Genomic DNA, 26,510 nt, shown 5'->3' on the forward strand with positions numbered 1-26,510 from the left:
GTGTGTACATGTTATGTCTTCTGTCTTCTATATGTTAGATTTAATGAAAAGGTAACTCGCATGCAGTGTCTTAGTAAAATATGTGGTTGTGTGTGCATTTGGGTACCTGGTTGATTTCATCCATGCCACTGCTGGCAAATTCGAAGACAAGCTCGTTGGGCTGAACTGCAGTGGTCATGGTGCAATAGTGGACAGAGGGAGGACTCAGACTGATGGGCACTCTCCTGCCTCTCAAGATGCTCCCTACATACACACACACACACCACTCTGCACCACACCCCTCAACACAGGAAGAGCTTCAAGGGGGGCACACAGCTGAAGAATTTTTATCCACTTTCACAAGACAAAAGGTGCTAAAAACGATATAAAGATCCCTTTATGGTCTTGTCCACACTCTTTTTCTGTCTCCCTCACTTTTGTGGCTCAATCCAGGGCATCTACACCTTCAAGGAGAAAAATATGGAGAGAAGGACAGAAGAAATCACATTAGGGGCATGTTTAAATAGGCTATATCACTAGGTATGCTTCCATCCAAGTTGCAAATGTAATTTTTAAGAACAATTGGAATATTGCATAAAACATTTGCAAATAGAACACCATTTCCATCCCATGTGTTCAAGAGAACAAAATCGTCACTTCCAGGGAGTATCAAGTATCAATACGAAGGGACGTCACTGTGCCTCTTTTTTCCAATATAATAAAATACTTGTGCTTCAGAGCATGCAGACAAAACACTATAACAATCCTCATGTTATCTTGTGATCAGACTTGCATGCCTGTATTTGGGAACAGAATCGTGTAAGACAGATTTGGAAGGTAAAATTCTACCAAATCATTTCGATGACAGACTTTGGCTCAGACATTTCAGAATGACAAAAACATTTGAGATGCTGTGCAACAAGATTGGTCCGCTGGTTAGTTCAGTTATGCTGACCACCAAATTCCACCAAATCCTGGTGGAATTGCCAGCTTCCAGCTTTCTGTCCCTGAGAGAATTCCCCTTTTCACAGAAGATTTAGATGCCTCATTCATGCTAGTCAGAGCCCACATCTCAAAGACTGTCAAAAATATTCCATTGCTTTCCAGTAATGCATCCATCATGGTCAACCTTCACAAATGATATAACTCATGTTTATTCATATCCATATCAGGACAGAGAGCTAAACATGTAATATCATAAGGAAAGAAATGACATATTCCTCACCTGGCCATAAATATTGCCCTACATAATGTTCCCATTAATTATGTAGGGCAAAATTCTGAGTTGATGATTTAAGTTAAAAATACATGCCAATATTTATGCATATTTAAAGTTGTTGGGGCCAGACTGATCTCTTGAGATTTTCATAAACACCAGTCTCTAGAGTTTACACAGAATGATTAAAAACAAAAAACATTTAGTGAGTGGCAGTTCTGTGGGCAGAGAGTGATTTGAAAGGTCAGAGGAGAATGGCCAGACTGGGTTGAACTGACAGGAAGGCTACGAGAACTTAAATCACCACTTTTATAACCATAGTGAATAAAAAGCACCTCAGAACACACAATACACCAAACCATTTTCAGGTTGTCAACTGAATAAAATAACACTTACGGTTTTTTTTTCTAATTCACTGTGCTCTCTTGTTTGAGAAACATGTCAACAACTTAAAGGACAAGCACGTATCTGCTACATTTACAGCTCACTTTAAGTGCTGTATCCACATACAGTTCAGTCGTCAAGATCCAAAATGTCTCAGATTACGATTCTAGCTCCTCCAAGCTCTTCTGTGCAAAAATTTTTTTTATTCATTTTATTCATATATTCTATTTACTCATTCATTAATTAAGGGATGATACTCATTTATTCCTTCATTCTTCCATGGTGTTTGTCCATTTACCCAATACATGAATTTCAGGCTTGCTTGTAACTGAAACACGACTCTATTCAGCAAATTCTGCCCTCTGCATTCAACTCCCATGCTGTCAGAGTAGTGGCCAATGGCCTCAATATACTTTCAGGCAAAATTAAGTTCATGAGGGTGGTGAAAAGGCACTTAATTTAACAACTGCCATGTGTGCAACATGGGAGAAGAAGAATACTTTATTTGTTACATATACATTACAGCACAGCAAAATTCTTTTCTTCACATATCTTAGCTTGATACAGTCGGCCATGATATATGGCCCTGCTGCAGCAGACAGGGTTAAGGGCCTTGCTCAAGGTCCCAACATGTCCCAACATTTGGCAGCGCTAGGGTTTGAATCCTCAATCTTCCAATTAGTAACCCAGCACCTTAACCATTGAGCCACCACTGCATCAGACAATTTGCAAATGCTGGTGCACATACAGTTTTAAAATGCAGCGCTGATATTAACTGAAAAACAAAACTGTGCTCACACACACTGGCTTCTGAATGTTGCACTGTAATTTACGAATACAGTGTTATTATAGAACATTTATTTCTGTTTATATGGACAATCTTGTGGAATATTGATATTTTTGATTTTATCAGTTAATTCCTAACATCAACAACACACACTTCTATACCTACGTTGCACTTGTCTCTCTGCAGCTTTGAAAAGCTTTGCAGTCATGCAGTCACACTCATGCAGTCTCCCCAGGCAGAGGTCAGAAACTGGAACCAGTTTAGCCCTGCATCATTTAACACAGGCCGTTTGCATCATTTAACACAGTTCCACTTCATGGTTTCACTTCCTTCTTTTTCTTCAAGTAATCAGAAGTGAAAATCCAAGGATAGCAGTCATTATCAGCCACAATTATATATCAGAATACAAATTTGATAATTCTATTAGAAGAGTTCACTCCAGACTCAGCAGTGCTCTGATGTGTTTTTGAACATTACTTGCACCATGTGAAGTTCATCTGCTGTCAAATGAGAATATGTTATCAGACTTATTAAAATGTTTCCTAGATAGAGAGCCTGGTGTGTTTCTGATTTGTATAAAGTCATAAGGGCATGTGTGCATCACTGTGTACAATGATAATGATGATGATGATGGTGATGTGGAATCTTGCACAAACGTACATGTAATACTACTTCTCGCTATCTTAACAATGAATCAGCTCAACAGAGGGAGCAAACAGTGAGTGGCCTTTGACACCAAGACAGCAGCCTATAAATGGCTGCAGAGAGCATGACAACAGCAGCTTTGTTTCAGTCCATGAGCTGCAATGCAGCACGTCACTCAGGCCTGCTGAGAGGGAGGTACAGCGTGTCTGTTACTCAATACACAAAACTCCAGTGAGCAAACATTCTCCAGGGTGGAGCTGACATGGATAGACTTAGAAACTATAGAACGTCTCACATTTTTTCCTCCACCAAAGGTGTAAATATTTTATGCATACCTAAGATGCATCAGTATAGGTTAGTTGTATGGAACCCAGAATTAAACAGGACAAGTTTGTATACAAATTTGTCTTCCCCCAAATAAACGTTTTTCAGCCCCAATCCCATTTAGTTTTCTCTACCGAGCATGCTGTTGACCATGAAAGGAGGCAGTTTAAAACAATCAAATGACTAAATCATGAGTCACCCTGCCAGTTGAATTCTTACTTGGAAAGAGCTCATTCATGCATCATGATATAGAGGCAAACATAATAAACTATTTGGATGAGGCAGAAAAACATAATACAATATGTACAGTACGCATCAGCTGATGCAAAAAAAAAGGGGGAATGACATCATGGCCACAGTGATGTCATATGTTTTGGAGAAAAACAGGTTTTAGCTGTCAGAATAGCATGGGAGTGGAAGCACACTTTAAGAAAGAGAGAAATCAAGAGGTAACGTTTAAGAGACAAAAAAAAAAAGAGGTCTGCAAAGGGCACAGAGGTCTTTTCAGTTTGGCAAGGAATCAGGAACACCTAATTAGGCTAGTTTAGCTGCTATAGTCCCACGCAAAGTACATTGTCTTTCTTTATGCTCTGCTCATATCATGTTCACGTAAACTGGAATTCATATAGATGTTTACACACTTTGTTTTCCTGTTCAGCATCAGAGGATGTTACTGTTTCAGTTTCAACTAAAAAAAAAAAAAATCAGCATATATCCATTTTTCCTCACAATGACTGTGTGAGCTAGCGTTTGGCAGAATTGAGACCGTCAGCCAATAAGACACAAGTGTTTCCACGTATTTTCCTGTAGACCCTTTCTGATTGGTCTCACCTCCGTTCACTGACGATATAAAATTACAACATTGCTGTCTTCTTTTACTGACATTCAGTTACGTAGTGACAAACCACTCCAAGTGGAGAATTATTTGGGACTAAAGAAAAAACCTTCGGGGCTACAGCCCCAAATGCCCAGGCCAGGTTACGCCCCTGGCAGCTGCGCAAAACGTGATTTATTTAAAAAATGCATTTTACTTAATATTGTTTTCTTAACGATAAATTTGTAATGCAAGTAACGTAATTTTACTGACCTAAGTCGCTGCAACCAAGTTATAGAAATTTAAAATGTAATGCGTTACATTACTGTGTTATCAGAAAAAGTAATTAGAATACAGTACCATGTTACTTTGTAACGTGTTATACCCAACTCTGTTACTGGCATTGTAAAACTTACTCCCTTTGCAAGATGTCTGGACAGAGAATATTTCCAAAGAGACACAGGGGTGTAAATCAAACTCCCCATACCCTCCATGTTCACTCCAGTATCTAAATAGCATCATTCAAAACAGCACCATTATACCACTCTCCCAACAAGAGACAAAGAAAAATACAAAGCAAGTAAAGACATAGAGAGAAAGTTGCTAGTAGATTGTTTGTGATACCAGAACAAAGCCACTTTTACAAAGTCATCAGCTCCTGTCAGATGAACATAGCTGTTTTTGCCCAGTTCCTATGAGGATGTGACTCAGGGATGTGCTGCCAGTGTGACCTACTGCAACAACATGATAGTGAACATGGGCCAAAGGGGGGTCAAGTGAACTTGTCTTTATTTCTGACAACAAAGGTAGCTGCCTAATAACTACTAATTATTTAATATGGTTTATAATTATTAAGTTGCTTTGCAAACACTAATTACTTGCCAATTTTATGTTGTCAGGTTCAATTACTGATCCAATCACAAAAAAAATTTATTCCTTTCTTTAAAAAATGCTACACACCATGCTCTAGACAAGAAAGGTCAACTGAATTATACACAGTAAAGAAAGGTCATGCACCAACAATGTGGGTGCTAGCTCATTCAATAGAATGAGAAGACAGCAGTTATTAAGTTGCCTTGACATGAAGTGGAGAGGCGAAAGAACACAGGCAATTCCCAGAGAATGCCAAAACAGCAAAGCCACATAATATGGGCTGCAGATTGTATCTTAACTACATAAAAACTTGTACACCACTGTGTTTTACAATTTAGACACTAATCTATGGACAGACAAAAGCCTTGGGGCATCCTCTAATGAGCACCAGTTGTTGTTGTTTGAAAGAGCTGTGGAAAAACAGAAAAACAAAAGGCACAGACACTGAAACAGTGTCATTAATTCACATCACCTCCTGCTTGAAAGAAAAGGTGTAGACTGGTAATGCTTATTTATCTGCTTAACAAGCATAGACTTAATGTACATTAACTTTTCATTTGACACAAAATGTACTTAAGCAGTGTAAATAATTACATATTTGCCCTGTATCATAGTCTTTGAGATACTGTTTTAAACTTGAGTGGTTAGCATAAAAACAAGCGTCTGATGCAGACACATTTAGTTGTAAGAGTGCAAAAAAAGAGAGGGAGTTAAAATAGATGCTGATAATTTTGAAAGGAAAGAGGACAGCCACAAACTGACCTGTGAATCTTGCAGTGACAGGAAATGCATCACTGAGCAATGGGTTTCTTGCTACTTCCTGACTGTTAGACCACAGACAGCAGAACACTTCTCTCTCAGTATGAGAATGGAAAGTTCTCCTGCACTCCTCTCTCACTGCGGCCTTTCTGGGGGCTTCAGACACAGTTAATGCTAAATGCTTCTCTGTTGTTGATGCTAATAACTACTTTTAGGACTGCCTGCTCATAACAAATAACAGCATGTTTGGTCATAAGCAATACTCAGAATATGCATGAAAGAGAATACCTATAGAATATGGAGGCAGACTTGCCTGGTTTGACAATGCAGCTTTAGCTTTTGAGCATTGGAGTGAACCACTAACTATCCTCACTTGTCATCCTTTATGATGAAAATCAGAAAACCATAGTTCTCAGAAGTGTCTTATATGGTGGTATTCAAAAAGCTTCTCTTACATATAAAACAAAATATTTTTCAATTCTGTCAGCTGACATCAACGTCTGTAAGCTGACACTGATCGCAATCATTGAATATTTATTAAATATTATTGAAATATTTATTAAATAATGATGTTATGCATGTGTTATGCACATGCTACACATAATATCCTAATCTATTATGTACTTATAATGTAAAAGATACATTGTTGTATACTTGTACTGTTAACATGGTCAATAATTAAGTAAATCAATGAAGAAAGGGTGTGAGCCTTTGAGTCTGAATACATCATGCATCTCATAGGCTGTGTACGTACTGAGAAACAGATGAAAAGGAACAGAGCATGGTGCACCACTACTCACTTCCTCTCTCTCACATCGCACTGAGTGCTTAGATCTTTTGTTCCATAACATTCAGCTACTTCCTCTAAATGGATGCCATGTCCTCATGCACTTTTACAAAATATGAATAACTGAATGGATTTAACTTTTTTCCAAAGTTTTGAAATGTTAGTATATAAGATGATGCCTTATATACGTTTACTCAACCGTCAACTCTGAAACCATGAACTTGATAAGTGCACGCTGTGTTCTAAAGAAATAGGCTTAGAAACATTCAGAGTGATCTATTTCTACTATGTGGCAACAGGCCACATGCCACAGATAGGAAGAACTACCCAAGTTGTGAAAACAAGACAGGAAATTGTTGCAGAAGGTTGTAAAGATGTGTTCTCCAATTTGTTGAAACACAAGATAGATTTGGGACATGTGGGACTACAAATGATAAATTATACTAGTAGTACCACTACACAAATAAAATAACTACTTATAATAACTGTTCATTGATACATAGCATTTTTTAAATCTAAAATATAGGGTTTTATTTGCAATTGGTTCTATTGTAATATAGCTACAGCTAATATCTGTATATGTATTTGTATAAAACATTAATGTTAAAAACGTTTTCTTTATTTTTTTTATTTAATTGAATTAGTTGAATTGAATTGAATGAGCTAATTAAAATAAACAAAGAAGACAAAGACAAAGCAATCAGAATAACTTAGCTATCTCAATGTGAAGAATATGTTTTGGCTTCAGTGAAAAAAACTATTCAGTGCATGACAGAACTGGAGGAACAAACTATTAGAGCTCTACACAGACTTCAAACCTTGGCCAAAAGCTATTCAAATCATGAGCTTTTCACATACTTTAAGCCATAGATGTTTATTAGTTGACATTCCTTGGTAAAGTTCATCTAATGGATTCTATGTCATGGTACTGTATAGCATTGTACGGTATTGAATAAAACGGCAGATAATTATTATTTAATTTCTAATCAATAACCCACTTTTCATATTCACTAAACCACTCTTGTCGATAGGATGAATGTATACACAGTATACTATTTTTCATAGAAATACCTAGAATAATCTTGTACATTGCAAAGCCATGTAAAAACTACTCTCCTCAGGTTTTATTAGCCATGTTCTGGGTTTGCAGGCAGCAAATATAATATTGCAAAAGAGCGCCACGCACACCATTTTGACTCGCCCATGTGTTTACTGTCATACCAATACCAACATGTTACAGCATATGTCTACTGAAGAAGGCAACGTGAATATACCAGCAAAACATGCCTGCCACACACCCACATATTCCAGCTACAATGAAAACAAAAATACAATATGATATTGCTGCTACATAAAACAGGCTGCATTTGAACAACACAGCTGATTTTCTACATCAAATTACAATGTATTCTGGACCTTTGATTCTCACATATACCAAAATGCACTGCCATCAGAGGCTGAGATAAAAAGTAAGGTAAAGAAAACATAAGATTTAACCCTCTATGGAATACTTAAAAATGTTTTGAGGAATCACATACAGTATATAGGCCGAAGTTGCCGAGAAGCTGAAGCTGGCTTGCTAAATGCAGAATGCATTCCAAACAGGTCTGGACACAAGCTGCTTGATGTCTGCACACACATCAGCCCAACAAGCTGCACTTTCAAAGCACAACTACTGATATCATTTTCATATTCCCAAGATCATATAATGTTTTTAGGTTGCATATTTCACATATTTAATATCATTCCACATTCATCCATCACTGTGACATTACAATCTAATCCCAGGTTAATGTAAGCATGAAAATGTAAGAGCATGGCTCATACCAGTACTCAGTGATCTGGTTAAACAACAACAGGTTTCATACTGCTTCACAGAGTGAACGAGCACATGCTCGTTTATTGCATTCAGTTTTAGCCTCTGAGCAGTGCTAGCTAGCAGACCAGAGCAGAAGTAACTACAGGAAACTTATTCAGACTGTACCACTGAGATTGGCATCAAGGCTGTCATTGTCATCTTAAAGTAGTGGTCTAAGACACAGCTTGAAAAAGGCAACTTGTGTTTAATTTATGAGGAGTGGTGTAATCATATTAGCTGTTTTCCCTCTAAACATTGTTTTTCAATGGCTAACATTAATCAACTCTCCTTAATCAACTCTCCTGGACATTGTTATGCAATTTTGCCAACCATCCTGATTTTGTTCCATGTTTTCAGGTCACTTTAGCTACTTGTGTGCGCTTCAAATAAAAGATTTTACCACAGTAAAAAGACAGAACACACTGACTAGCACCTGTCTAGCCAGGTAAATCTATTGATGTTAAGAGGCTTAATAGAAAAAGTGCTGCTAACTTTTAACATTTTAAAATTAATGTATTTATTTGTCTGCAAGTATTTGTTGCAGTCAAATATATGTTTGGTGTCTGAACTGTGCTTAAGGCGGCCAGTTTAGTATGCTTAAAATCACACATCTGCCTGACATATAAACTTGCATATGTGGTTTTTGACATTGTGTGACATAATGCTGTATATAAAAGCATTGGGCACAGCCATCTTGAAGTTAGAATCACTTTCAGCAAATAATTTGGTATCAGTCCACACAAGCAATTGGCAAACTAACACTGGTTGTATTTGTATTACCGATTAGAGGCCATACATTTCCTGGCCAAAGTTGGTGGAATTGTGTGTTGAAAGCAATTCAGATGATAATATGGTTCCAATTTGAATTTAAATTCATATAAGGTCTTACTATTATTTTATAAAACATCATCAACAAAGTCTTGCCAAACAAGGGAGCGCATCCCAATACGGTAACTGATACCATGATTCCTTGATCCTACACCCTTCAATCTGTGACCTGAAAATCAGCAATCAGTTAGGACATACCAATTCATAAAATGCATTTGGAGGAATCAAGGTATGAGGAGCTAGGAGGCTTCTAGATCAAGTATACTCAGGTCCTTCCTGCGGAAGTTGTTTTTTTGTAGCATGTGATATAAGTGAACAGTATAAATGCATTAAAGGATACAGTCCCCAAAAAGTAATTCTATTCAATGATACAATAGTAAAATAGTAGAAATCAATAATTTGATCAATAAGTCCCTTTAAGGCAATGCTTCAGAGAACAAGGATGTCTAATTTGGTTCATCCTTGTCCTTGATTAATCTTGTCCTTGTTTGCTTTCCTTGTACATTTTCCTCGCTGCCTTAGTATATAAGGGAAGGGAAGCAAGCAGGTGCAATTCAAAAAATTAAAAATTTCGTTTGTCTACATTTGCCATTTAGGTACAGAGAAAAACTAAAAGAACTTAAGACACCAAATAACTGCTGGCTGATCAACTACATTTGGGTCAAGAAAAAAAATGTTAATTTAATTTCTGGATAACAAGTTCCTGTTAATACGGCTTTATAGCAGGTTAGCAACTCTCTTATCAATACATAATAAATTAAATAATAAACCAAAGCTAATTAATTTGTTGCTTTAATCACACCTGGTACTCTTCTAAACAGAATACTTTATAAAATGCTATGGGGCTGACATAATTATTTCAAACATGCATTGCACTGACTTCCAAAATGTAAAGAAGAACTTGCTTTGAGTTTAGAACTGTATCCATGGAGTTTGTGATTTCAGTTTCCATGGAGTCTATGATTTCAGTTTCATTCCAAAGATAAAAATCAGTGTTGATTACTTACTTTTTTTACTAAAGTGTAATAATCACAATAAATTAGAATACTCATATTTGTATTACAAGAACTTTGTTGTAGGACTCCCAGCAACCACAGTAATATCAAAAGGAAAAGTCATATCACAGACCCACGGCCCTGATGTAACCATGCAGTCAACAAAAGCAGTCAAGATATAAATACACCTATTGGCATTGTACACTATAATGCACATGTATGATGCACACCACCTTGTATAGCATTTCTCAGTGACAGTTGTACTCTATTTAATGACAAATTCTTACTGTTTTTACATAGTTTCTGTGTAACCCTAATAATAACACTACCTTTAATAGAAAATAGGCAACATACAACTGAATCTCCATTATTACATTACTTAACTACCACCATAAATCAAGTGACACAACATGAAAAATGAGCTCATGAGAAACTAGATATAGGCATCACCTGTGCTTTTAATAAAGCTGCTCAGAAAGAAACAGCTCTACAAGGTAATCACTGACAAACACAGGAATAATGAAGCACAACACACCAATGTCAATGCCCCCAATTCACCTTTAAAGTTGCTGAAGCTAATAAAACATCAAGCAATCTACTGTTACAAGAATTACATGATATGAGAATGTTAAAAAAGGGTACTTTTTGACAAATTGCTTTCAAAGGCCATTCAAGGGAGGGCAAAATTGCATATCTGAATTTTCTTGTTCTGTGGTGGTGGTGGCTTGGTGTAGGTCAATATTTGAGAAGGGATGTTGGGCTCAGTACAACATATAATTTGCTCACAAAGACCAACAATCTAACACAAGGTCATAAACCACTGGTTTAACCAAAAGCCTCATATGCCATAAAGTCAAATATAATTTGTCTTTTTTGCACAAGTGGACAGCTCATACTTAATAATTTTTTAACTGTGTCCTCTGTTCAATTTAAACCAAAAATATTAGATTAATGAATATTAATAAATATGCAACAGATTCTCAATATATGTATTGAAATATAAAGTGTGTCAACCATGTGATTAAAGACGCACATTCTAAGTCATTTGAAACTATGTGTTTATAAACAATAAATGTTAGAATAAATGTAGACAAATCAAACAGAACAAGTCTGATTTATATAAGAAAAAATAATTCAGGATTTATGGATTTGTTTTCTTGCTAAACAGGCAAGATTTTTCTATAACTTGCTGGGAAGAACGATAGATGATAATTAGCTGATTTATCCTTGCTATGTAATTTTATTGCTGTCCAGCTGTGAAATTGTTGTCCTACAGAATCATGAATGCTAGAGACTAATGAGAGGTGTTAGTGATTTTCTCTGTATTTTTGACTCAGTTATGTCAGGTAGCAGTGAGTCATCTGCTACATTAGAAGTGATGAGATGTGAAATTTTTTGTTATCTATGCTTTTTTTTTAGCTAGCTCGCTAGATTTAGCTGGCTAGTTCATGTCTACCATATCAGAGATATGTGGAACCATTTCTGATGTAGACTGACACAGGCCTACCACGAGCTTTGAACCTAAAGGGGTTTTGGTCTTTAACTTGGTACTCAGTGACTGTGAGTCACAGTGATGTGCACAATATTTCATAATGCATCCACAATACTGAGGAAATGGCAGCATTTAAATGTAAATCATTAATACTTAACATACTAAATAGTTTGTCAGTGCCATAGGCACACTTGCAGTATATGGATTGGGACAGAGCCTTGAATTTTCTCTGAATGGATGCACTTGGAGATGTGAGATTAATTCATATGGCGGTCAACGATGCCACACAACCCACGTTCTGCGAGCAGCTATATGTGCAATAGTATGTTTCTACCAGAGAGGGTAAAATTTCAACATCCTGTAGATTTAAGTTTCACAGCATAAGCATTTTAACGATAAATCTGCAACAAATGTGTGTATGGAGGACACTAATGCAGGATAAAAGACAAAGGAATTCAACTTCCCTGGCAACATTTCAGGGTGTTTTTAAAACCATACCTTCCACCATGTAATATTTTCTACATTTATTAAATAAATTCAGTGAACTGAAATAATGTTTGCACCCTGTTTGTAGGCACAAAGGTATGGGACTACATTAATTCTACTGTATAAGAGGCTGAAGGTTTAACTTCTGCCTTTATACACTACCAGGAAATAAGTGACCAGGCCTCAATTATGCAATTCCCCATAAAATCAATAAAATGTATGTTGTATGTGCTGCAGAAACAGATTACTTTCATTTTAGATCCTCATGAAGTTTTGAAAATTTCTCTTTAAGACTATGAAATGGAAACCCACTCATTAGACAATGTACATAATTCTACACAAGATTATACAGAAAAATATGGGCATTTCTAATGGCTACGTATTTGGTCTCACTGCATTTGGTATGTAAGGGTACTAATTACTTTCTGTCCAACTTTTCAATCGCAAAGCACTGAAGTATGCTAACATTAGTTCCTCTTGTAGGGAAAATAATATTTACATCTTCAAGACATCAGAAACTTTTTTTATAACAATTTTTGTTATAACCTAGTTATAACTGTTATAAACCTTGTTATCTCTATTTTTGGAACCTGAGACTTGTGGCTCTTTAAAGTCTGTCAAACTGCAATAAATGCTAAGTGTAAGTGTTAAGTGAGTGTCATTTAAAATACAAGATCTGCTCACAAAAATTATGTGGAACATTAGACCTTGAGAGATTCATCATATGATAAACTGAAGCAGACTCTTTTCTGATATTTCTGTAAGTGGAATATGTCAATCATTGGTGATGGGTTTGACTTTTGATATGTTTCACAATTCACCTTCACATTCACCTGTGCAGATAAAGCACAGACTCTGGATTAGAGCCAAGACTCCAGCTGTTGGTGTCCAATACTGTGAAACTCAATTAAATTGGTAGCTGAAGAAAATATTTTATTGTGCACTACAAATGTCATCTTTGAATCGTAGGAACTGATGCAGTGAATATTCATTAATATGAGCATTCCATTAATACTCTATGAAATCATTTCTTCTTTAGTAACTTGTTTTTCATTGAAATACATGTTAAACAGTGGTTTGAAAACACCTACATACACATAAAGGAGAAACATGCATCTGTTTTATCCATGAGGACAGTGTTTGTCATATCAGCGAGTTTGCAAATTATTGCATTTATCATTATGTAACATGAAAATGACAGAGGAAAGATACTAGGCTATGTGATATTTTCATGACATATAGTATCTAAGCAGTATAGTAAGCAGTGTGGTCACATGGGAAGTGGTCTACCATGTCAACTATCTTGACACATGATGTGTCTCTCAGATCTTATGAAGCACAGTGACAATGATGAATAACTTTTCAACTGAACAATTTTTTAAAATAAATTTAAAAAAAATAATAATAAAAAAGCTGGTCAGTTTTATAACATTACATATTAGTAATGTATTTCCCCTTCAGGAAAGCATAATCAAAGGCACAAGAGCCTTAAAACATTTTAACAGGCCTTATCCTGAGTCCTGGAAAACCTGCATGCATTCCATGTCAACCTATGCCCTTCTAATGGTGCCAAGCTTATCCCTGACCACACCCATTCCACCATTTCTATGTTGCTTTACCATGAAGTGTTATCAAAAGCTGTAACAAGTTATTCCAACAATAAACTCCCTCTGCCCTGGCCAGAGCTGCTAGGGCAACAATCAGGACATTTATTGGCCTGCTGGAGTGCCGTAAACTACCAGACCATCCTGTAAAGCTCAGGGCAAAAGACAGACAAAATGTGGCTGAGAGCTGGGTAAGTTCTTACCAAAAAGTCAATTGCAACAAGGCACTTAAAAATACTAGCTTCTAACATTATCTTTTTAGCACCTTTTAATTTTTAAACAGACAAGTTATTACAGGTCACAAGACCAAGGAAATGGATGTGTGCTGATGATGCAAACTGAGTCATTCCACTTTGACATTCACATTTACCTCAAGCTGTTGCAAAAAAATGCATGATTAAAATATGTTGTGACTGGGCAGTGGGTACCTAGCTCTTACTCTGGGTACCTGACTGTAGAGGCATGCCAGTCTGAGCTTGCTAAAATCATTTAGTGTTCAGTATTCAGACAGTTGTAACACTGAGAATGTGCGTTGCTCAATGAAACTGAGGGGGAACATTATGGAAATGTCATGCAAATTGACTCCAGACACAAGTAGCATGCACACAAAAGGGAGTTGACAAAATGACACAGCCAGACGGCCTGACTACTCTCACCTCAAGACAATAAAATAGACATTACATGGGAGTTGTTAACATACTCTGTAGTGATGTATTTTTTTCCCATGCTGGCTTTAATGAATATCTCATTTGGATTCAGGCAAAAATGGTTCATTATAATAAGTTATAACATTAACATTATATTAAGTTGCTTGAACTTACCAGGACACTAAATATACATCAAAGCTCACCGAAAATCTGAAAGAAGAGGAGATTCCTTCCACAGAACTATCAGTCCAACAGGTTTTTTTAACAACCAACAAATTTGCCAACTCCATTCCAAATCATCCTTGAAAGTCATGATGAAAGACAGCGTGTGTAATTTAAATCTGCATATCGATTTCACTACATCACTCCAACTAACCATTAAAATCCAGCCATGCAACAATATTGTTGCATAGAGGGAGACAAATACTGTTTTCATCTACCTAGCCCTCTAGTGTTTGTTATGCCAGTCCAGCTGGAGCAGTGTAAAACCCACCTCTCCAGTTTATCAGGGCCTAATGATCCCATTACAGGCAGGAACTTGTTGACAGTGCATTGTGTGAGGAACCAACCTGACACTACTGCCCACCCCGCCCATCGTGACAGAAACTCAGCCTCAAAGAGAAACTCTAAACAAAGCCATTCTCAACTGCAGGGCCTTTGCTTTGCTGCTGCCTGATTCTAGGTACTGCAGCTCATTTACAACACAAATTAGACAAGAAAAGGTGGGGGACATGGTTAGAGAGCTGTGGCCATGAGGAATTCCAAAGTTATTGGAGGTTTAAGGAGATATGAAGGTAAACAAAGCTGAATCTACCACTGCTTGGTAAACCTTTACCCCATGTGTGCTGGACATGGGGTAGCCCTTGGTAGAGTAATCTAATCTTTAATTACAACATATTTCACAGAGAGTGCATTTGTATATACATAGAAGATGAACAAGTTCTCAACAACTTCTCAACACAACCTTAAACAAAGGTTTGGTGCTCTGTCAATAATAAAGTAGAACAAGTCGTCCTAGTAGGAGAAGTATGTAAATATTCTACTTAATGGCAATTTCTGTCATTTGAACCCAGCGTGCATATACAGAATGCTATGTGGGAAGACATTGGAAGCAGCCTGAACTGAACTGACTCCAACCATCCACAGAAGAGGAACAGGTTATACAAGAGGAAGCAAAACCAAATGAATATATTTGTTGTAATAGGGGCCTATATAAAGTAAGTAAAGTATAGGTTATAATCACATGGCTTTGTATCATATTGAGAACCTGCTTGTTCTCAGTACAACAGGATTAACAACATTTAAGCAAGGCGCCAGTGAACAGATGTAGCCTTGATAAGCTATGATGAGAAATCTTGGGGGACCAAGAGACCAAGGCAAAAATCAACTCTTAACAACAGAGAGAATCACCATACCTGACCAAAGGTCACATAAGGTAGATATGATTTCATTTAATTTCATTTGACATTATAAGGTCAATATAGTTTGTACATCTTTCACATTCGTATATTCTAGGCACCAACACAAAAGAAAATTCTGTGTTCACACAACCAGTCATTCTAACTGTCACATGGGATTGGTCAACAGGGTTGCAGAACATGATTCTCTGCCTTGCTTGAGCGACCCATATAAGGCAATGACGTTTTACATGTGGCAAAAAGGAAACCTACAAAATTGTTACCAAACAGAATCACCAATTACGCTTGTTTTTCACAACTTGCCATAAAGTAGATTAAAAACTTATACTTCAGTAAAGGAAAAAGTATTTATTAACCTCAATCACTTGTCTTTCAGTTCTATAAATCCCGTACACGTTATAAACCAATAATTTCCATAGTAATGCATGATATAGATCAGTAAAACTAAATAATTACATTAAACAAAGTTAGATTTTAGTCACTAACCTCAGCAAAACAGGTCTTTTTGTCACACTCCATGTTTGCGGTGGAGGATCTGTCAGATCTGAATTACAACAAAACTGAGAGAAAAAACAGAACGTTGGCAGGAGAAAAAAAATACCCAAGGGTGGGGTGTGTCTAAAGCAACGAGAAATGCATGCTGAAGGTACCGAACACCGAGTGACCTTCTGCCTATCCCACTCTTATCAACAAGAGATAAAGTTAAAATGAAACTATAAAAGAGTGAGAAATGGCTTCTAAGCAATTTCTCTTTTTTGTCAGAGCAGTATGGTGAAGCAATTTGCTCTCTGTCTCTCACTCTGTGTCAGTGTGTAAGCAACCACTGGGACGCTGAGCTGTGAAGCAGAACATTTTCTCCTAACCAATCAGCAGACAGGGTGGGACATAAAAGCAAATCCCTTCAGGTGAGCTCTGGGGGTGGTTTCGATTGGCTGGGGAACTTAGTGGGGGAGGGGAGACTGGGGCAAATATCTGACCCCAGCAGAAAAAATCCTTGAATTATGCAACAAAATATAAGACTCGTTTCTATAAAGTGGGAGTATTTAGTGCAAGACTGAGCTTGGAGATTATTTCAACAACCTACAGTAAAATGACTCAGTGGATATCAAATCCACTGAAACTCTTCTTCCCTTCTCCATTTACACTCATCCAGCAATGAAAATCGGACAGGTAGCTCAAAGGTAAAAGCAGGGGTGTGGCCTCATAAGGTTACAGAAAAGGCCGCAGAGGAGGCTTTCCGTCTAACGTGAGAACCATATAAAGAATCCAGAGGTTATAAACCTAGAGGGACAGTGCCACTTGACCTGCCTGTGGAAAGCACACTGTTCTTAAACCTGTTGTTATGAACTCTGTGGGGGGGATTCTGTATAATACGTGTTTAGAGTGCAGGACTCTACCACCAGGTGTCAGACTCTATGCCAATATTTCAAAGTCTTTAAATGCCATGCTCAGCACTCGTTTTCCTCATAATGGCTACACCTGACTAGGCCTTGAGAGTTTCCATAAACATGTGGATCTGTGTTTCTGCTTATGTGTGCATGTTAAATTCTTTTGGCATGTTCATACATTTGTTCACATTCATGTCTGTATTTATGCATTTGCATTGTTGTGTGCACATTTAAGCATGTGTGAGCACACATGAGTTTTATCTGAGACTATCCAGTTGACAAACAGGAAGCTAGAGGTCTGAGGTGGGGCTTAGTGAGAACTGAGACGCATCTAGATGCATTAGACTATATGCTAATGAAAAACAGGCCAACATGCACTCAGCAAAATTTGAATAGTAAGCTTATTGAGTCTCTACACATGTGTGTGATTATGTGTTACTTAAATGCACTTCAGAGTTAATTAAACACCAAAGAACATCTTAGGCAACCTAAAATCTGATGTCTGTATACTTCAAATGCCACAGATGAAGATGAGTCAACCAGATTAAGCACATTATGTATTGCACAGAAAATGCTTGTTGCAATCCAAAACAGCTTTACAAGTGAGAACCTGCCTGAGTGTATGAGAAAATATACTTCAGTGACTTGAAAAGGCTTGGAATAGGGGAGATTGTGTGTTTTGAGTTTTTCTTCTCAGTTTGAGAAAGTTGTAATGCAAAATATGCAAGAAATCAATGAGCATCTGCATCAATATGCACACACATGTGCATGCACACACACACACACACACACACACACACACACACACACATGCACACACATGCACACACACACATGCACACATGCACACGCACACACAGTGGACACAAAAAATGTATACACCCCTGTTAAATTTCAGGTTTTTGTGATATAAAAAAATTAAACCAAGATAAATCATATCAGATCTTTTCCCACCTTTAATGTGATATTTTAAGAAAAGAATGAGAAATAAAAAAACAATAACCGTAAGTGCATAAGTGTGCACACCCTTTTAAAATGGTGCATGTGACTGTGCTCAAAATTAATTAGTCATATTCAAACTTATGTTCAAAAATAATTATCATACACCTGTCATCAGTTAAGTGATTCTGGTTAACCCTAAATAAAGATCAGCTGTTCCTGTAGGATTTTCTAGATATCATCTTGGTTTTGTTCATCTTGCAACATTAAAGGAGCTGCAGGAATATCTGGCAAGCACTGGTCACTCCCTGCATGTGACAACGATCTCTCATATTCTTCACATATCTTTGCTGAGGGGAAGGCTGGCAAGATGTAAGCCCTTTCTCATGAAATTTTGCCATAACATACATACAATCACCCCAGATCATGTGGCAACATGTGTTATGGGCCTGAATAACTTTTTGGGTATAATTTCATACAGAGCTTGAAAATGTGAAATTTCTGCAAACAATTATATCTGCAAAAATATGACCTAAAACATCATCAGCTTTTCACACAAGTCCTAATAGTAGACATTGAGAACCCTTTTAAACAAATGAGACAAAAATATTATACTTGGTCATTTATTTATTGGGGAAAATGATCCAATATTAAATATCAGTGAGTAGCAAAAGTATGGGAACCTCTAGGATTAGCAGTTAATTTGCAGGTAAAAATAGGTGTCTGATCTTCAAAACACATGTTTGCGGAAGTGTATCATGCCATGAACAAAGGACATTTCTGAAGACCTCAGAAAAGGAGTGGTTTATGTTCATCAGACTGAAAAAAAGGTTACAAAACTATCTCTAAAGAATTTGGACTCCACCAATCCACAGTCAGACAAATTACGTACAAATGGAGGAAATTCAAGACCACTGTTACTGCTACCCAGGAGTGGTCAACCAACAAAGATCACTCCAAGAGCAAGCTGTGTAATAGTCCACAAGGTCACAAAGGAACCCAGGGTAACTTCTAAGCAACTAACGGCCTCTCTCACATTGGCTAATGCTATTGTTCATGAGTTCACCATCAGGAAAACACTTAACAGCAATGGTGTGCATGGCAGGGTTGGAAGGAGAAAGCCATTGATCTCCAAAAAGAACAGTGCTGCCAGTCTGCAGTTTGATAAAGATCACATGGACAAATAAGCAGTGTTTTGTTTGTGAGAATGGAAAACACTGCATTCCAGTATAAGATCCTTATCCCATCTGTGAAACATGGCGGTGGCAGTATCATGGTTTGAGCCTGTTTTGCTGCATCTGGGCTAGGACGGCTTGCCATCATTGATGGAACAATGAATTCTGAATAATAAAATGTCAAGACATCTGTACTGAAGTGAAGCTCAAGAGAAAGTGGGTCATGGAGTACTTGGTCTGTACAATGACAGACTAGCCTTTTCTCCCCACACACATCAGTGAGCCTTGGGTGCCCATGACCCTATTGCTGGTTCACCAGTTGTCCTTCCTTGGACCATTGTTGGTAGGTACGAACCAGTGTATACCAGAAACACCCCACAAGATGTGCCATTTTGGAAATGCTCTGACCCAAAACAGTTTATCCAAATAAAAATTTGACTTGGTAGACAATTTTAGCTAAGCCTAAGGAATATTCTGATAGTTATCAAATACAGTATATAGATAAGGTAAAGGGTAAATACCCTATGTACCTACTCTATATTTTTGCACAAGTGCTCACAAATTGCAGGTTTAGAGTCATTTCATAGACAATGCTTTTCACAGCATAATGTAAATCTGTTTATTGAGGTTTAGAGGTCAGTCAGACTTAAACTGCAAACTCTCTCTGTCTAAGACCATATGGGGTTAGTAACTGTCTTCATGAAGGCTAGCCTTGATCATGTGCTCGTGCTGATTAAGTGCAAAGTCATACCTTTCCTTTATAGCCTAAATAAACCACTTGCCCCAAGTTACTACAGCCCATCAGAACTCCAACACCCTTTTGAGGCACAAAAAAGACTTTAGTCCAACTACATGTCTTAACACATGAATGCTGTGTCTCAGAAACACTGGCAAAAACACACATCCTACAGTTTATGGAATAAAACTAAATTATTTAAGACAAAAGTAATTTTTAGGAGCAAGAAATCAGTGCAAGTCTGGTGATGCAGTTAATTTCATCACTAAGAGAAACTGGGCTAGAAAAAAAGTCTAAAACTAGTCATGTGCTTATTATTTCATTAGTCACTGGAATCTGAGGACAGTTACATTCTCTACCAGCATGGGTGATAGCAACTCTCAGGGGTCACAGTGAGAAATGCACAGAATTTTAACCCTCTGAGGTCAGCAAAAAACTTTAACTAAATTAAGGGTATCATCAAGACACACATGACAATTTGTACAAATTACAGTGTTAGAGCGCAGATGAAAGCAACAAGTGTGAAAACATTCCACAAGATTGTGATACACTTACTCTTAAAGCTGCTGGCTTACTAAAAATAATTTAAAAAATAATTGAGAGATGACAAACTTCATAATTATTGGTTATACAATAAACCATAATCTATAAATCTATACCATTATATAACCACTTTATCCCTGTCCTTGTACTGTGCTTTTATCAAAGCAGAGATGCTAGGAGGAGATTGCGAGTAAACAAATGTCACATTTTTCCAAATGAAATGTTGCCACGGTTCTTCATTAGGCTAGATACTTAGCAAGATAACATATAGTTCTTAAGTCTTTTTTATGAACATTGTAAAATATGCAGTGACAGTGGAAGCGAGTCAAAACCATTAGGAATATTAAACTATTATGAAAATCCTCAGAACAATTTACCACAAATTCCCACTAGATGCATCACATAAAGAACTGACCAATCCATACTTGACACATCTCAGCTATGTTTCCATATTCGCTAGCAACAGCACCTTGAATTTTAGTCTACTTTGGCAACTTCGCCATTTGATTATCAGTTATCAGTAGATGAATGTGGTGATGTTTTGGTTTGAGACAGACATTAACTGTTTAATGTTTAATAATTAACTAGTCTAGTACTAGAGACAGCTACCTAGTTAAATTGTTGAATATTCCAGTTTATCTTGCATTTACAATTAATTTGACAATCAATTGGCTCAGATTATTTAATTTGAATCTGTTAATGAAAATTATTGTTGGAGAATGTCAGTTTTCCTAGTTACTGAACACATTTAATTTGTTTTACAGTGGTGCTTGAAAGGTTGGGTTTTTTGTTTGTTTGTTTGTTGTTGTTGTTTTTTTTAGAATTTTTTATATATCTGCATAAATATTCCATCATTGATGGAACAATAAATTTTGAGTTATACCAGTGAATTCTGAAGGAAACTGTCAGGACATTTGTCCATGAAGTGAATCTCAAGAGAAAGTGGGTCATGCAGCAAGACAACGACCCTAAGTACACAAGTCATTCTACTAAAGAATGGTTAAAGAAGAATAAAGTTAATGTTTTGGAATGGCAAAGTGAAAGTCCTTGACCTTAATCCAATAGAAATGGTGTGAAAGGACCTGAAGCAAACAGTTAATGTGAGGAAACCTACCAACATCCTAGAGTTGAAACTGTTCAACACTGAGAAATGGTCAAAAATTCTTCAAAGCCAATGTGCAGGACTAATCAACAGTTACCACAAATGTTTAGTTGCAGGTTTTGCTGCACAAAGGAGTACCAGCTACTGAAAGCAGAAGTTCACATACTTTTGCCACTGAAAAATATGTAATATTGGATCATTTTCCTCAATATATAAATTACAGAGTATAATATTTTTGTCTTATTTGTTTAATTGGGTTCTCTTTGTCTACTTGTAGGTCTTGTGTGCAAATCTGATGATGTTATAGGTCCTATTTATGCAGAAACATAGGAAATTCTAAAGAGTTCACAAACATTCAAGCACTTCTGTATATCTTTACAGTTCCACAGTCAGGTGTACCTCATGCCTGGTTTTGCCACACGATATGGCACGTTGCTTGTTTTGGTCTTCTTCAGGACCTCAGCAGCCAGAACTTTCGCCAGGGCAACCGGCCAGAGAGCACACAGGAGAAAGAGAATCATTTTATACAGTGTTACTACCAATAGGGAATGATTAGTCTGCAATTACAAAACAGTTCATCTAAAAACATCATAAAACTGTGGAATAGTGGGACCAGTATATTTGTGTTTATTTTGTTTTTCCATGTTTGTGTAAATTATCATAACATATAAACGCTTTGCAATGTTCAGAATTCATGGCATTCTTATAAATAAACGTGTGTTTACAGTGTACAGAACACGTTATTTTGTAAGATATATGGATTTCTATTGAGTTTATGTTTCACTTACAAGCATGAGTGGAAAAGGTGTCTATCACACCTCTGTCGTAACCAGTGTAGTTTTAAAAGGCTTGTTAAAATAGAAGCACATTCAGTGCAAACTGGCCTTAAAACTAATCTAAATTATACTTCACCTCACTTGCAAACCAAAATTCGATGAATATCACGAGTTGGCTATTCATATGATATGTCCTTGCAAACACAATACACACATTTTCATTTAGCACTTAAATTAGCAATTTGTTTAAAAAATAAATAAATAAATAACTACTCAAACACCAACATGTGCAGTGGCTGGTTGTGTTGATACTAGATGGGTGGGATAGAAACTAATATATATCAATACCTTGACAACCACAACAACAACAACAACAACAACAATAATAATAATAATAATAATAATAATAATATGTAAGTCACTCTGGATAAGGGCATGTGTTAAATGCTATAAATGCCCCAACAACTTTAGGTAGGAGATTTAGTACAGGTGCATATCAAAAAATTATAATAATGTGGGAAAGTTTATATTTTCTGTAATTTAATTCAAAATTGGAACTTTCATATATTTTAGATTCCATGAGCTGTAAGCCATAATGATCAAGATTTATATATATATATATATATATATATATATATATATATATATAATGTTAGAGTGTATACTCAGCAAAAAATTTATTGTTTCTTTTTCAGGAGACTGTATTTTAAAGATAGTTTTGTCAAATTCAAATAAGTTTTACAGCTCTTTATCGGAAATGGTTTAAACAGTGTTTTTCATGCTTCAATGATCCATAAACAATTATTGCACATACACCTGTGGAACATTCCTTAAGATATGAACAGTTTACAGGCGGTAGGCAATCAAGGTCACAGTTACAATAACTTAGGACACTAAAGAGAACTCTCTACTGACTCTGAAAAACACCAGAATAAAGATGCCTAGTGTACCTGCTCACCTGCGTGAACATGCCATAGGCCTGCTGCAGGGAGGTATGAGGACTGCAGATGTGGCCAGAGCAATAAACTGCAATGTCTGTAATGTAAGACGCCTAAGACAGTGCTACAGGGAGACAGGAAGGACAGCTGATTGTCCTTGCAGTGGAAAATTACATGTAACCATGTCCCTGTGCAGAACTGCAAATCTTGTGCAATCCATGAGAATGAGATGTACTGTAGCACTTAAAGCAGCTGGTGGACACACCAGATACTGACTGTTACTTTTGATATTGACCCCCCGCCCTTTGTTCAGGGACTCATTATTCCATTTCTGTTTGTCAAATTTCTGTGAAACTTGTTCAGTTTATGTCTTAATTGTTGAATGTTTTTATGTTATTACAAATATTTACACATGTTAAGAAATTTGCTGGAAATAAAAGCAATTGACTGTGAGAGGACGTTTTATTTTTTGCTGAGTGTATATATATATATATATATATATATATATATATATATATATATATATATATATATATATATATATATATATATATATATATGTATAATATTCGGCAATGTGGCAGCATCTGCAAAGGCTAAAATGTGGAGACAAATTACAGATATAGCAAAATGGAAAGGACTACACCAATACACCAACTGAGCCATTGTGCTAATTTGTATTGTGGTCAAATTACAGCAAATGGAACCTTTCACCATGCACACCTTTAACACTTTTCATGAAAAACAGGACTACATGGAATCATGCAATGGCAGTCTCAGTCTCTGGATTTGAACCCTTTTGAATATGTGTGGTCCACATGCACATTAGAATATAAAGGTGTGTGAAATGTTCCTCTATAAGTGATCTACAACTTTATTAGACATTACAGGAAGAAGCTCAGCTTCACCACACATTAATTGTTAAAATCATTGCTTTGCAGAAAAAAATGCTCTATTTTTTATGTTTTATTACAATTTTTATATATATTATGGATAACATTGTGTTAAAATAAAACTAACCTGATTTAAGGTCAAAATATAACTCATTGCTTGTGGTGTTCCTTTGTTATATTACTTTTTGCTCATGTTAATGAAGTGTGACAAAATACTGGAATCAGCCCACAGAATCACACATACTTGTACATGTCTATGTGTTAATACATGTTCTCTCTTTAATCTTTTCTTCAACAGAAATGTAATAACATGTACCAGTGACAGTGTCCTTATTTCTTTGTCCAGGTTCACTTCTATTTTGAAAGTTAAGCAAAAGCACATGTTGAGACAAATTATAAAATAGGAAAATGTATTTGTCAATTGTAGTTAAGCCTCAGTGTGTCTCTTCATAACAAATAATGTCATGTGCTCTTAAATTTGCTCATGTGACAAACCATGTGCTTATATATGAACAATGCCACCTTGTGGAAGACATAATCTTAATTTGTTTGGTCTACCTCAGTTAACTGAAATATCAAGGGAATGAGGCCTTTTTATTTTGTCCACATTTTATTATTTGTTGATTAAACATATATATCAAACAAGTAGGCAACCTTTAAAAAATAGTCTCAGGAATGAGACCATGATACCTCCCCACCCCAAAATATGTGCTAGCTCTAGATATCTAAGTGATCTTGGTCTGTGAGTATGATTCATCTCATTGTTTCTGTTTTGGTCTGAGCCCATAGTGCCCTGCTGATGCAGTTTTGTACAAAGAAAAATGTCTCCAAATGAGCAGACAAATCAATAACCACCCCATTAGATCACATCTTATATGATTTCCAAACCATCAGTCCATGAGCACTCGAATAGAGTGCTCGAGTCAGGGCATGAGTCAGGGCCTTCTACTGTCTTCTGACACTCCTTTATTCCTCAGTTTGTATTCAGCTGAAGATGACTTGATGGTCATAGTTACTAGAATGGGAATAAGAAAATTCCAGTTTCCCTGTTCATAAATGTGGCCCACATACCTACTGTTGTCATCCAGCAACATAAAATCCTGTGTTGGATCTAATAAGACATTGGACTACTGATTGGAAGATTGTGAGTTCATATCCCAGCACCACCAAGCTGCCACTGCTGGGCCCTTGAGCAAGGCCCTTACCCCTCAACTGCTCCATTGTATAAAAAAAAATGTAAGTGTACAAAAAATCAAGAGGACTAATGCACTGAAGGCACTTTTTTCCAGGAACAAAACCCAGCTTGCATTGGGTTAGAGAGCAACTACACTGTTGTTGGTATATTTAGAGCTCCTTACTGAGTCTAATTGGTTTCAGAAGACTGAAATTTCCAGCTTTCTGGCCACTGGGATGTGGGGACATTGAAAAGGTGGGGCCATGAAAACTGGATAACGTCCTTTCTGGACAGACAGGCTGTTCTGAGTCATACCAAAAACTCCCAAAGTAAGACAACAACATTTAAATTTCTCCTCCTCAAAAAGGCCTTAGAAAAATGGGATATTTCAACTTTTGTGTCTTAGGCTGAAAATCTAAACATTTAAACAAACATCTGGGCCATTAACAGATGTAAGGAAACTCAGCAACAAAGTATAAGAACTGAAATTATATTAAAACATATTAACCTTAAATTATATTGAACATAGTTCTCGCTCTCTCTCTCTCTCTCTCTCTCTCTCACACACACACACACACACACACACACACACACACACACACATACATACATACATACATACATACATACATACATACATATATATATATATATATATATATATATATATATATATATATATATATATATATATATATGATAATTATGATTCAGCTTATAGTTAACAGCCTATTTTCTGGCCACTTGGCTGGGTTTAAGCCAGACCTCCATAACTCAAAACAAGTCAGCCTATAAATAATGTCAACTTGTTTGGAGGGGACCGTGTAATTTATTTTAAAATTAACGGGGTCCCTGCCTGCAAAAAGTTAGAGAAGCCCTGGCTCTGAGGACTGACAGGGCATCTTCAAACACGCTGGTAGCTCAGTGTCCGTGAACTACTCTGATGGGGA

At 36.7% G+C, this 26,510-nt stretch overlaps 1 protein-coding gene across 13 annotated transcripts in view; it reads right to left on the reverse strand.

The window, feature by feature from the left end:
- The window catches only part of elf1 (E74-like ETS transcription factor 1), a 43,650-nt gene that overhangs the window by 16,512 nt on the left and 628 nt on the right, over positions 1-26,510 (reverse strand). For 2 of the 13 annotated variants that reach the window (XM_017474514.3, XM_053682350.1), the window contains exons 1-2: positions 16,383-16,719; positions 107-443 (exon numbers count right to left, since the gene is read on the reverse strand). The exons of 1 other annotated variant lie outside the window; for it this stretch is intronic. In XM_017474514.3, coding sequence (XP_017330003.1) covers positions 107-178 — 72 coding nt within the window. In that variant the 5' untranslated portion in view covers positions 179-443; positions 16,383-16,719. Of the gene's footprint in view, positions 1-106; positions 444-14,652; positions 14,677-16,382; positions 16,720-22,178; positions 23,029-26,510 lie in introns of those variants that run through there. 10 more of the 13 variants (XM_017474510.3, XM_047157082.2, XM_017474511.3 and 7 more) reach the window with 10 other exon arrangements.

This window comes from Ictalurus punctatus, chromosome 8 (assembly GCF_001660625.3).
Source record: "Ictalurus punctatus breed USDA103 chromosome 8, Coco_2.0, whole genome shotgun sequence".
Classification (NCBI taxonomy): Eukaryota; Metazoa; Chordata; class Actinopteri; order Siluriformes; family Ictaluridae; genus Ictalurus; species Ictalurus punctatus.